Below are 13,044 nucleotides of genomic sequence, written 5' to 3'. Positions count from 1 at the left end.
TACTCTCATGGCCCACATGTCATACACTCACTTGTTAAAAAAATTGCCGCTAGTGTGGCTCTCTTTTTTGTGCCACAAAAACTATATGGCATACCACACTTGTAGCATAGAAGTTTGGTAAAGTGAGTAATCTATCCAAACAGCCCCTCAAACCGTCCAATAATACTTCATAATATTTCCTTTGTCCCGAAGGTGTCCTAATAATCCTACAAAAGTTAATTTTTAGACAAAATTTAACATAAGAGATACGGTATACCAATCATTTTTAGCGTGTTCGTTATGCCATCGAGTGAAACGGTTACTTCTGTATTTTTTTTCCCGTGCGTGTATAATTCAATGGTTTACCCTTACATTCATGTTAACATACTGTGTTTTTCTTATTTTCTTAATTCTGTTTTTTTGGTTTTAAGAAAATTGCTATGTATTCATCTCAAATCCATGCGATGACAATTGAAGTTTAGTAGTGACTTTTTTTTAATCTTTTGTCACTCGAAAACTTAAGATGTGCACAAGAACATCTTCACCCATGATCAACAAGACCGGCGTACTGTATAGTTTGTCCATAAACTATAGTTTTGGTTGGTCACTTCATTTTTCGGTTCGTTAATTTAATTTTCTAGTCGAGGGTCAGAGTCCGGACTCTGGACTCCGGAGCTAGCGGGATTTGATTGGCGGTAGCTCGTCTCGTGCAAGCACTTAACAGTAGCTGTAGCTCCGGCCCCTCTCCTTGTAGCGCTTATCTCACATCACTTCAATTTGTGTCAAAAGTATCAAGATGGACGATTATCCGTGCCAGCAGATGGATGTCCTCTCTCAATCTCTGGAGTAGCATCATGGAGTATCCATCGATCAGGTCACATTGTGTGCCAGAAGGATGTTCCAGAGCCGAGAAGGATGGAGTTAGGCCCCGCTCTTTTCTCTAACGAAAATTGGATACAAATTTGATATTCGTGGTACATTTTTTAAACTGCTAAATAGTGTGTTTCATGTAAAAACTTTATATAAGGAAGTTGCTCTAAAATATCAGATAAACATATTTTTCAAGTTTATAATAATTAAAGCTCAATTAATCATACGTTAATACTACCTTGTTTTGTGTAAAACACTTAATCTTCATCTTCATCTATATGAGTTTCAAACACCAGCTACGTTAATTCCTCCGTCTTAAAAATAGATAACTGTTAACGACCAAAATTGGTAATATCAGCATCGGAGAGAAAAGTTAGATCGAAGCTGAATCTAATATGAGGATTGTCACGGATTTTCATCAACAATAACCTAGACAATGAATCTGAATATGAGGTTATCTAAATTCCTTATCTTTGATGGTGTCAAATCTTCATCTAGCTTATGTTTTTTGGATGGAGAGAATACTAGTACTACTTCCACCGTCAAAAAAAACCAAAATCCTTACTAGTTTGATTTTTTATATATAGGATGGAGAGAGTAGCAGATTAGCAGCTAGGCTTACTGTAGTCACGTGTTTTACTTGCACGGGGTAGTATTTCCAGTAGCCAGTTTGGTTCCAAAGTCCTGCAAACATTTCATTGTGTAAGTTGTCAAATTTAGACAAATTTTAAGTAAGACTGAAAATTTAAAATTTATCAGGGGTATATTGAAAATGACAGCTTTGTTTGAAGACAAATTTGTGCATATATACAAACACACACACATATGTGTGTGTAGGTTTTACCGAAATTTTATTATGACGGAAATTTTCTTTTGTTTCTTTGCGAGGATATCTCTACTGCTATAGAATTTTTAAAGTTGTTTCTAGCTACGACGTGCGCAATCGATGAGTTGGTGTCTAATTAAGCATTGGTCGATCGTGCCTCACATATACTGAATCTACCGATAACGAACATGCTGATTTTATTTCTTAATTTTTACTCACTCCGCTTTATATTATTAGAAGTTTTACCGGGAAAATTAGCATAATTTTTCCATTTACGGTATAAGGTTTGCACTGTTTGAGCCATTTACAGTTGTTAGGAAAATTAAAGCATATCTTTTTCTCATGCTCGTTGAATGTTTGTTTTAGCTAAATGGAATCAACATAAAATTTCCGTTAGATACTTTTCATGATATGAATTATGATAAGGTTTATTATAATTTTATGTCATTATTTATGATTTTTTTATCATTTCTGTCCAAAGCTGACGTGGTTTCAACGTATGGTTTCCTTCCGCCATTTGGTTTAAATTAAGAGTGTGTGATGCGAAAGCGATAGTCAACCACTCGAGCCAAAGTCATAATCCGTTACTCACAAAATACTACACATATACAAGGTGTTATAAACCCGATCAAATAGTTTTTCCGTTGTACTCCCTCCATCCACAAAAGTTATACCTATTTCACATTTGAGTTTTTCCAAATAAGTTGTCCTATTTATAATCTTTATACATTCAATACTTAAATGAAGAGATAAATTAAATGTTTTATTAGAACCTAAGGAGTCATCTAAATACTCATTGGTTACATGCTTACATTCACTCTTTGATTTTGAAATATCCAAGTTGATTTAATTTCTGCTTGGTCTTATCGACAAAAGTAATTGGTGTAACTTTTATGGATGGAGGGAGTAACGCATGATCACTCTGCTCTGCTTCTTCTTATTATGATACTCCCTCCGTCCCAAAATAACTCAACCTAGGAGGGAATGTGTCTAATGAAGCTGGACACCCTTTTATCCAGATTCGTTGTCCTAAAAGGGGTCACATCCTCTTCTAGGTTAAGTTTTTATGGGACGGAGAGAGTAGATCACTAGGAGAGTGACTTGGTGTCATGCACGTATCGCACAAACCGGTCAGACCGGATATCTAGCTGGCGGACCTGTCATATCACATCGATTTGGTTAAAGCTCAAAACCGGACCAACAGTCTCCTGCACAAACCGGTAAAACGGTTATTATCCGATGGTGCAATCATGCCATTTGTTTTTCCTTTTGGCAACATAATTTAATTAGAGCTGCCATTAACAAACGGCAGTAAATTTGTATATGGGCATCTTTAGCCCCCCTAGAAGGAAAACTACACCAACCCCCTCAAAGATAAATAAGATTTTAACACTTTTAGCAAGTGGCACATAACTCCAACTGTTCTGTATAGTTTTAACAAAGCTACGCCTTTAACCAATCTACTCCATCTTGGTATTATAGTAAAATAGATTAAAAAAAGGTCTCAGCTTGGATGACTAAAACTTTCTATTCAATAAATTTGATATTTGATTTTAGAATTTACGATGAATCAAAAGAACAATTGATAACCATGCGGTTATGTGAAGCTCTGATATCATATATACTACCAAGGTTATATGTGTGACACATGTCAAAATTCCGTTTATACAACAAAGACCATAGTTCATACGGTCATGTGAAATTTAATTTTAAAATACTATACCAAATCAATTAAGCTTCAACTTCTTTTTAAGATTCTTATTTTGTTTGTGCAAAAATCAAATAATTGGAAGTGCCACTAACTACAAAAACACTCATAGGGATCGGCCTTACAGGTGCCGGTTCTTTTAAAACCGACGCCTATAGGCCTTTTCCTATCTCTGCACGCTGAAAAAATTAAAAACCGGCACCTTTAAAGCACTATAGATGTCGATTCATTAGTAAAAACCGGTAGCAATACTATAGGTGCCGGTTGGCACCTATAATATATTATAGGTGTTGGTTTTTAAAAAAACCGACACCTATTAGGCCTTAAGAACCGGCACTAATAGGTTTTTTTTAAGTAGTGTGCAAATCCTAGAGCGAATCTGCCCAAAATATAGATAATTGATATTTAATTACTAATTAAGTACGTATATATATTAATTATTGGATGTGAGGGGAGAATGTTGTTTGCATGCGCTCTAATAAATTTATGTCATAAATGATCGGATAAGGCTTACGAAATGCATACAAGCTCCACTGACTAGAAAAAAAATTAAGATGCTTGGTTCTGTGTCTAAGCATGGACTTCACCATCTTTCAAATGGAGCAGAGCGAGGCAGAGAGTTTTGATTAGACTACACGTACGTAGTTCTAAAAAAAAAACGTACAGTACGTAGCTTAGGCCCTATTTGATAGCTCCAACTCTCTAAACATAAGTCTATATTTGTGTGAGAGAGACTAAAATAAGTCCCTCCTATCTCAACATCACCTAAGCTTTAGGAGTTAGGTTTGAAGTGTAGTTGTGAAACAGTCAAAATCTAGTTCTATATATTTAGTTTATTTTATAATAGCGCTCCATTTAAATTCTATTTTAGTTAGAACTGAAACTGTTTAGCTGAGGGAGTTAGAGCAGTCCTTACTTCCATAACTCGGTACGCAGATGGTTACGTAACTTGCGTATTACTAGCTACTCTTACGCAAGAGCGTACGCCTGTGTCCTACTGGGGTGGCTCGGTAGCTCCTCTTAGGCAAACCACTGACATATGATTAATTAAATTTTAACTATTATAAACTTAAAAGTAGTATCTGATATTTTAAAGCAAATTTTTTATAAGAAGGTTTCCACACATAACTTATAACTTAGTAGTTTGCAAAACATGCTAACAGAAAACGAGGTAGCCACCACTAGAAAAACGATTTTTTTTCAACATCATGATTTTATTTTTTCAGACGGACTATCAAATCAACGTTTACAAAAATAGCTAAAGATACAGTAAAACTAGTCCCGCCTGTGTTGGGCTAGGCTGAAAAGGTCACCAGACAACTAAACAAGAGAAAGTTGCACACACAGGTGCGAGGCAACCAAACACACCCTATAGCGTTCATAGTGGGCACTATAGCAGTAGCGAGCCCCTACCGCTACCGCTACGACGACGTAGTGGATTGTACATAGCATGTTGGAACTTAATGGGCCGTTATAGCGTCTGTAATTTAATTTAGCGGCCGCTATAGCGTGAGCCTATTTTATATAACCACCAACACATAACAAATGATGAGTTTGTTAGTTGTTTTGTCTTCCAAAACATTTTCTTGTGAGTCATAACGTCTAATAAGTAGAATATCATGTTTGTTTCTTAATTTAGTTTAAGTTGGCACGAGATATGAATTCTCCAAGTGCTACTAAACCTCTACTTATCCTCATAGGTTATAGGTGTATCGATCTATCACTAATTTGTTTATGATTTCTTTGTTAATGCTTTATAAATTCATTATTCATGATACATAAGTATATATATACCTAAATACGTGTGACAATTAAATGATGTTATTGGAACTTAGCGTCTGATATAGCACCTGCTATCCGTGTAGGATCGAGATGTCGACTAGAGGGGGGATGAATAACACCTAATCAAAACTAACCTAAGTTGCTAGGCTTGGTGATGGTGAACTCTAACTAAGCAACTAAGTTATGTTTTGCAAACCTAGGGTGATAGTGGCTCAATTATATCTCTAGGAATGCAAATCACACTCCTATGTCAATGTTTAGCAATCCTAGGGTGATATGATCTCAAGTATGTCTCTAGAAATATAAATTGCATAAATGTAAATATGACAATCAAACGAGACAATGAGACAAGAGATTTTTCACTGAGGTTTGGAAACTCGCCAGTTTCCTACTCCCCGTTGAGGCGAGCCCAACTCCACCGCTCAACCACGAAGCCACCGCACGCCCCCTTCGTCAAGGGGTGGGCAAGGCGGGAGCCGGCCCACGGAGAGGACTACCCAAGCCTCGATCACTAGGGTAGTTCTTCCTTCACTCCGAAGGTGGTGAACTCCAAACCACTCACAAACCGGCGCTGGGCCTCCTCCACAATCTTCTCGGAGAGGTCACCGGGCAACTCCTCCACAAGCCGTCTAGGAGGCGGCAACCTCCAAGAGTAACAAGCAATGACCCGGCGTGGAGATGATCAATCAAGTGCCACACTAGCTCTACAAATGGAAGCAATGCACTTGTCTCTTGGCTAATCAACCCTCTAACACACTAGATGGATGAACACAAAGCTCAAGTGGGTGTGAGAGAGATGCAAGGGGTGTATGCAATTAAATTGGGTGCCAAGGGAGCCCCCTTGCTGCTGGAGGGGGAGTATTTATACTCCCACCAACCAAAACTAGCCGTTGGGGGTGAAATCCCCCAACTTTGTGCTCTGCCGGTCTGACCGGAGGTATGTGGCCGGTCAGACCGTGCTACTCTGCAACGGCTGGAAAACTAGCCATTGTAGCCCTGTCAGAGGGCCCCATCGGCCTGGCCGGTCAGACCGAGGTTGAGTGGCCGGTCAGACCGGCTTCGGCTCGGTCAGACCGCCATCGGCTCAGTCTGACTGAATATGGCTCCGTCGGCTCTGTATCGGCCACCCCGAGCAGCACCATCCCGGTCTCCAGGGGGCCGGTCTGACCGCGCGTGTGCCACCGGTCAGACTGGCCTTATGCGCCAGTCAGACCGCCTTCTTGCGGCCGGTTAGACCGGCCAGGGCTCGCCGGTCAGACTGCCACTATGTGGCCGGTCTGACCGCCCCTGGTCAGGCCGAACCCAGTGAGATACAATGTGAATATGTGTGTGTGATGAAAATGTGAGCATAAATGAAAATGCAATGACCTAATGTGGCAATTTAATCATCTCTTTGCTAGGTCATTACCCCCCTTGATAGTATGGCAAAACTAACAAATAAACTAGCAAATTTGATCGCCCTTCACCTCGATCAATTTTAAAACTAAAACACTAGTTTTACCGTTTTCTTTTCTTCGCTTCGCGCCATCAAATTTTAATCAATCGATAGTCATCCATGCGCATACATGACGTGGACCTAACTTGAAATATTATCTCAATATCAACGGTTAGTCCACAATTAACGCTTGTCATTAATTACCAAAATTAACAACGGGGGCCTAGATGCTTCAATCCGCGATTCGCTGCATAGGCACCAACCCGCTACCGACAAACTCCTGCGCCGCCGACAAACACTCCTCTCACCACCTCTACCGAGATCCTTCTTGGCCTCGCTAACAAAATATTCACATCCCGCCTCCACCGGTGTCCACCTTTGTTGCGGATGTTAAACTACATGCAATAATATATTGTAACTATGCTTTTATCAACCCCAACCGAGGTTTTATGGAGTTTGTTTAGATAAGAATTGTAATCTACCTAGTTGAACCACAGCTAGGATAGGAAAGCTATATATTATGTAATCTTGCACAGAACTGAGGTTTTAGGACATCCATATCACAAAATCCTAGCTCTTGCAATTTGTTCCTAAGAACCCTAGATTTTGGGGCAAAGTGTTTCATATAAACCTCATATCTATGCAAAACATTAATATTTCACTATAACATACAATATTTTCATGAATGGATTACATAGGCCAAAACCGTATTTAATTGGCGACTGATGTTTATTAGGATCAGGATCCTCTACCTTCAAAGTCACGTGACTTTGTCACTGACATGTGGACCCGATGATCCCTGAGCCCACATGCCAGTGACAAAAGCATCGTGCATTTGAAGACAGAGGATCTCAATCCTGTTTATTATGGAAGTAGCTAACATGTTTATTATGGAAGTAGCTAACCTGTGTATCTACTTAGAAAATTATGACATATTATTTTTTATACATGTATTTTGCGTAAGTATAATAGCCAAACAAAAGATATAGGGATGAATGTGGGTTTTTATGAAACATTTGCCATAAAGCCCATGATTCTTTGAAACAAGTTGCAAAAGCTAGGGTTTGTTTTATAAATGTCCCAAAACCTGTGGTTTTATGAAATTTACTACAACTTTTTTTATTGGCTGACTAGGCCTCTAGAACCACCTCAGATTAGGCCAACGACTGTCGGTTAAACGTTGCTGAATGTTTGGGATTATGAAAATCCTGAGGTGTTACTTGTTAGGGTTTGGGGTGAGTTTTAGATAAAGTGGAGAGTACAAGAGGAGTAAAATAGAATTATCCCAATCGAAAATGGAAGTGCACACAAATTTAGTGGGCATAGCTAACTTTGACGACCAAATCCTGTTTTTCAGCTATACTTCATAGGATTATTGTAGTGAATTATTTATTCTACATCTCTACAAATATGTTTTCTCAAAAAACTTTTCCTATTGAATTAATTAAACAAATCCATTGTCCTAAGCTACATAAGTTTATTTATCAAAATATTTAATATATATATATATATATATATATATATATATATATATATATATATATATATATATATATATATATATATATATATATATATATATATATATATATATATATATATATATATATATATATATATATATATATATATATATATATATATATATATATATATATATGCAACATATATTATGCACACCAACTAACAAATGTCACCAAAAATCTATAAAAAAAATCATACATGTACTTTCAATAGTGTTACATCTAAGGGTAAAATGTTAACATCAAATTCATTACATTTTAGCTGTAACAAAAAAAATCTGACAGTTTTAAAGTTATAATGTTGTCATAATTTTATCTTTTTTGTTACTCTCTATGTAGAAAGAATTTGAAGATGCGACTTTGCACGTAGATGTAATACTATTGGAAGTACATGTATGATTTTTTTTCTAGAATTTTTTGTGATAATTTTGCAAATACATCTTGCTTTGTAAGATAAGTCTAAAGGCTTGTTTTGGAGAGTTTTAGGTTCTGATAAGGAGCTCATGAGAATCTCCAGAAGCTTCCATAATTTCTGGACAAAAAGTTGATGGTTTGGAGTGCTATTAATTTGCGAGAAACTACAGTTACCAAAAGCTCTCCCAAGGCGCATTTATCCCGACTTTACAAAATTAATAAACACCACCATATTTTTGTCATGACTCATGATACCATAATAGTGATCCATAATCATCAAGTGAATAGCAAATATGGTGTATGAAACTCCGCTCCAAGGTCAATTTAATCTTTGATGTATCAAATTATCCAAATAAGTACTAAAGGTTTATTATTTGGCTTAGCATAATCATTAAACCCAACAAAAAAATGTTATACGGGCATGTCACGTTATTCTTACATGCAAGTTAGCCTTTCTACCATTATATAAACCATGGTAAGAAAATAGAGATGGAACAAAAATAAGACAAGCTAACTATTTTTTAGTGGAAGGACAAACCAACTTAAAAATATGACTCTTTTCCTAGTCAAACTTATTTAAGTTTGATCAAATTTATAGAAAAATTTAGCAACATCTATGATACCAAATTAATTACATTAAGACTAATATTTAATGTTTTTTTTATAATATGTTTGTTTTACAGTCAAACGACTTGTACAACTTATAATATTAAGGGAGTACTTTTTGCACGGATGTTTGTTTTACATAGTCGAACTGTTGGGTGTTTTTTTTTTCTGCATGGCCTTTATTTCATTTTTTTTCAATTTTCCGATCTTTCTTTCTTTTTACTGTGGCACATATAATGGTATAATGAAATTTTAATTGCCGACTTTGCATGCGAGGATGACATGTCACATCCGCATGCCATTTTCAGTAGATTTAGGCCAAGTGGTAAATCTTGCAGACTTGTTAAAAATATTAGGGACTAAACTGATCACAGAGCAAAACTATAGAAACCGTATTGGCTATTCACCAGTCTATCCAAAAATACCATGAAGTAACGGCGTTACTACCAACCAACCATCACAAACTATTATAGAGTGCAACTATAGTACGATGGTACGTTACACATCGATGATTAGTAGGAAATGCCATGTTACATTAAACAAGCCATGATAAGCAGGGCAGAGTCATAGATAACACAGAGACAGAAATATGTAGCCACCAGCTGGCGATAGAGCTCCTAGTCGTAGATGTTTTTGCGAAGCTCTTCCTTCACGCTATCGCGCATAGACGACACAACGAAAAGGGCACCAGCGTACGCTGAAGCAGCACCCGCCAGCACCAACCTGGTGAACATCCTCCGAGCTGCATCTCGTTTCACCAATTCAGCAAAAAGCTCAGGATTTTCTTCAAAATAACTGACTCGACCTTGATCAGTAGGAGCTGTAGTCTTGGGAGATGTCGTGCCACGCAGCTTATCCTACAATTCCACATGAATGAAGATACAGAATTATATTGCTAGGAATTGCCAAGTGCAGACTACCAAACAGCTGTTGCTTCAGGATAAACCAGTCAGCAGAGGAAGGGCTAACAATTAACATCATAACTAGTTGATCATTTAGCCAGTTGCATGTACCCTTTGAACTGTAACATCTTGCACTTGCCTAGCCATTGTTACTGCTCCCTCTCTGTTTCATGTTACAAGTCGCTTTGATTTTTTTCCTTAGTCAAACTAACATTTAATATCAAATTTGCTAACATCTATAATATCAAATTAGCTTTATTAAAACTAACATTTAATATATTTTGATAGTATGTTTGTTTTGCGTTGAAAATACTGATATATTTTTCTATAAACTCGATCAAAGTTAAAAGTTTGAGTAGAAAATAAGTCAAAGCGACTTATAATATGGAACAGAGATAGTAGTTGTTACTACATGATATATATGGCTTAGCAAGCTAGAAACTGTAAGAGGCAACAGTATGCATGCAGAGGCAGGGTTTGAAATACCAGTTGCATAAATTTTAGGTTGAAACAACTAATAATTCGCGGGAAAACCAGTTTGCACCAAGTTAACATCAGCCAGGTCATGAATGAAGCAAATGAGTACAGAAAAGAAGAAATTTGATAGAAAAAAAACGAAACTTTTCCCCTATTGGTCTCTAATTTGGTTTGGGGGGAGTACTAGGTGACTTGCGAAAACAAGAAACAGATCCTAACCCAACCCCGGGAAGCGAGCTGGCCAAATTGCGCGATGATGGTGACTAAACCTATTGCAGGATACAAAGGAAAAAGGGAAGGGGAAGGAAGACATAATTAGTTGTTCGTTTAGTCAGTTGCACATATCGAACTGTTATGTATCGCACTTGCGTAGCCATATTATATACTACTAGTATATATGAAAGAATGTAGATAGAGAGGGAAACTAATTTTATCTACCATGTATAAAAAACCAAAACGGATACTACACGATCCTATCCATATAGTCTAACAGCATACTGTATATGGCTTGGCAAGCTAATAATTACTCTAAGAGACAATAGTATGCATGCAGAGACAGGGTTTGAGTTTTGAAATGCCAGTAGAATCCAAGGATTATCAATATCGAAGCATAAATTTTTACTAGGTTCAAACAACTAATAATTCCTGGGAGGGTGGGGGGGGGGGCAGTTTTGCTTGTGTTTCACAAAGTTCACATCAGGCAGGCCATGAAGCGAATGAATACGGAAAAGAAGAAACTTCGATGGGAAAAAAAATATTCCCCCCCCCCAAATCGGGGCTCTAATCGCGGTCGGGTTGAGGGCGAGGTGAATGAATCACGAAAACAAGAAACAGATCCTGAGCCCGGGAGTGAGCTGGCCTGATTGCGCGAGGACGGTGGATTGAACCTACGCAGGATCTGACGAAAATAGGGAAGCTGAGAAGGAAAGAGAGAAGAACCTCGAGGCTGTGGCGGTGGAGGGAGCGCGATGGCGGCGGCGCCCGGCGGAGGGTGGCCGGGGCGGGCATGGCCTTCCTTGCGAGAGAGCGCAGCGCCACAGCCGCCATAGCTGCGTTCCGACGTACGGACGGACGGGAGCAAGGTTGCGACGGCGCCTAGCTAGCTAGGGTTTTCTCTCTCTCCTTGAGAGCCTTGTGTTTTTCTCCGCCTCCCCTTGCCTTTCCCCCTTCCCTCTCTCTCTCTCTAAAACGTATCGCATATCTTTAATTTTGCCGCTGCCCTAAATAAACCCGGTCCATACACTCTGGTCCCACCCGTTGCTGGGACCGACTCGGCCTCCTTTACACTTATACAATCCGAGACCGACATCGGATAGGTTGACCGTTGCGGGGAGGTATAGGGAGTCTCGGCCCACGCGCGACCACGTTCGGCCCAGCACATCCATCCGCTCATCCGCCCGATTTTTTTTATTTCTACTCATAATAAGTATTATAATCATCAAATTAAATAATTAGTACTCCCTCTATCCCATAATCCCATAATATAATATGTCTCCAAAACTATTGTTTCTTTTCGCGAACGTTTGGTCTTGTTTAAATCCCGTCCCAAAAATTTTCACCCTTTCAAATCGAACGTTTGGACGCATGCATAAAATATTAAATGTGGATGAAAAAAATCAATTACATAGTTTACATGAGCGAGATGAATATTTTAAGCATAATTGCAACATGATTTGATAATGTGGTGCTACAATAAACATTTGCTAATGACGGATTAATTAGGCTTAATAAATTTATCTCGCAGTTTATATGCGGATTATGTAATTTATTTTATTATTAGACTACGTCTAATATTTTAAATTTATGTCCATATATCCGATGTGACACCTCAGTAATTTTCACCCTGATGTAGACACCCCCTAAACAATGCCTTGATTCCACCCTAGCTAAATTTTAAATTTTTCGCCCTAGTACAAGTATAGGTAGCGCAAAAGAAAAAGAAAGAGGCTCGGGTTTGTTTAGTCGAGGAAATGAAAATTTTTGGGTGTCACATCGGACGTTTGACCGGATATCGGAAGGTGTTTTCGGACACGAATAAAAAAACTAATTTCCTAACTCGCCTGGAAACTGCAAGACGAATCTTTTGAGCCTAATTAATTCGTCATTAGCACATGCGGGTTACTGTAGCACTTATGGCTAATTATGGCCTAATTAGCCTTAAAAGACTCGTCTCGCGATTTACATGCAAACTGTGCAATTAGTTTTCCTTTGCAATTAGTTTTTCTTTTTATCTATATTTAATTATTCATATATGTGTCAAAAATTCGATGTGATGTTTTTGGGAAAAAATTTGGCTCTAGTAGTACTACTCCTACAAAAGTAAAAGTCTGAAACTACACTGTCTATACGTATGCTCCATCCTTTTTGCACGCATTGGCTGCCACGATGTGATCTGATTGATAAGATGATGCTACTGATGAGTGAGAGGATAGCCTTTTCACACAACTTGATGAAGTGATATGATAATACGAGTGCAGTCTACTACTCGTGTAAACTTGATGGAGTAGTACTACGGCGGGAGT

The 13,044-nt window shown here is 38.1% G+C and overlaps 1 protein-coding gene across 1 annotated transcript; it reads right to left on the bottom strand.

Annotated features, from left to right (window-relative positions):
• Positions 1–9,583: 9,583 nt before the first annotated feature.
• On the bottom strand, positions 9,584–11,678 carry LOC4342352 (uncharacterized). The gene is made up of 2 exons (XM_015790793.3): positions 11,462–11,678; positions 9,584–10,000 (listed from the first exon to the last, which is right to left on the bottom strand). The coding sequence occupies exons 1-2, from the start codon at positions 11,567–11,569 to the stop codon at positions 9,761–9,763; spliced, it is 348 nt and encodes a 115-aa protein (XP_015646279.1). The 5' UTR covers positions 11,570–11,678; the 3' UTR covers positions 9,584–9,760.
• Positions 11,679–13,044: the final 1,366 nt, after the last annotated feature.

The sequence above is a fragment of the Oryza sativa genome, chromosome 7 (genome assembly GCF_034140825.1).
Source record: "Oryza sativa Japonica Group chromosome 7, ASM3414082v1".
In the NCBI taxonomy this organism is placed as follows: Eukaryota; Viridiplantae; Streptophyta; class Magnoliopsida; order Poales; family Poaceae; genus Oryza; species Oryza sativa.
The sequence above is the reverse complement of the archived record's forward strand: the minus strand, read 5'-3'. Positions and strand labels throughout refer to the sequence as shown.

What these genes read in the sequence shown, in the direction of transcription:
- LOC4342352 (XM_015790793.3), bottom strand. Translation starts at nt 11,569, where the DNA reads ATGGCGGCTGTGGCGCTGCGCTCTCTCGCAAGGAAGGCCATGCCCGCC. An exon ending in TCCACCGCCACAGCCTCGAG is followed by an intron (nt 10,001 to 11,461) that starts GTTCTTCTCTCT and finishes GTGGAATTGTAG; the next exon opens with GATAAGCTGCGTGGCACGAC.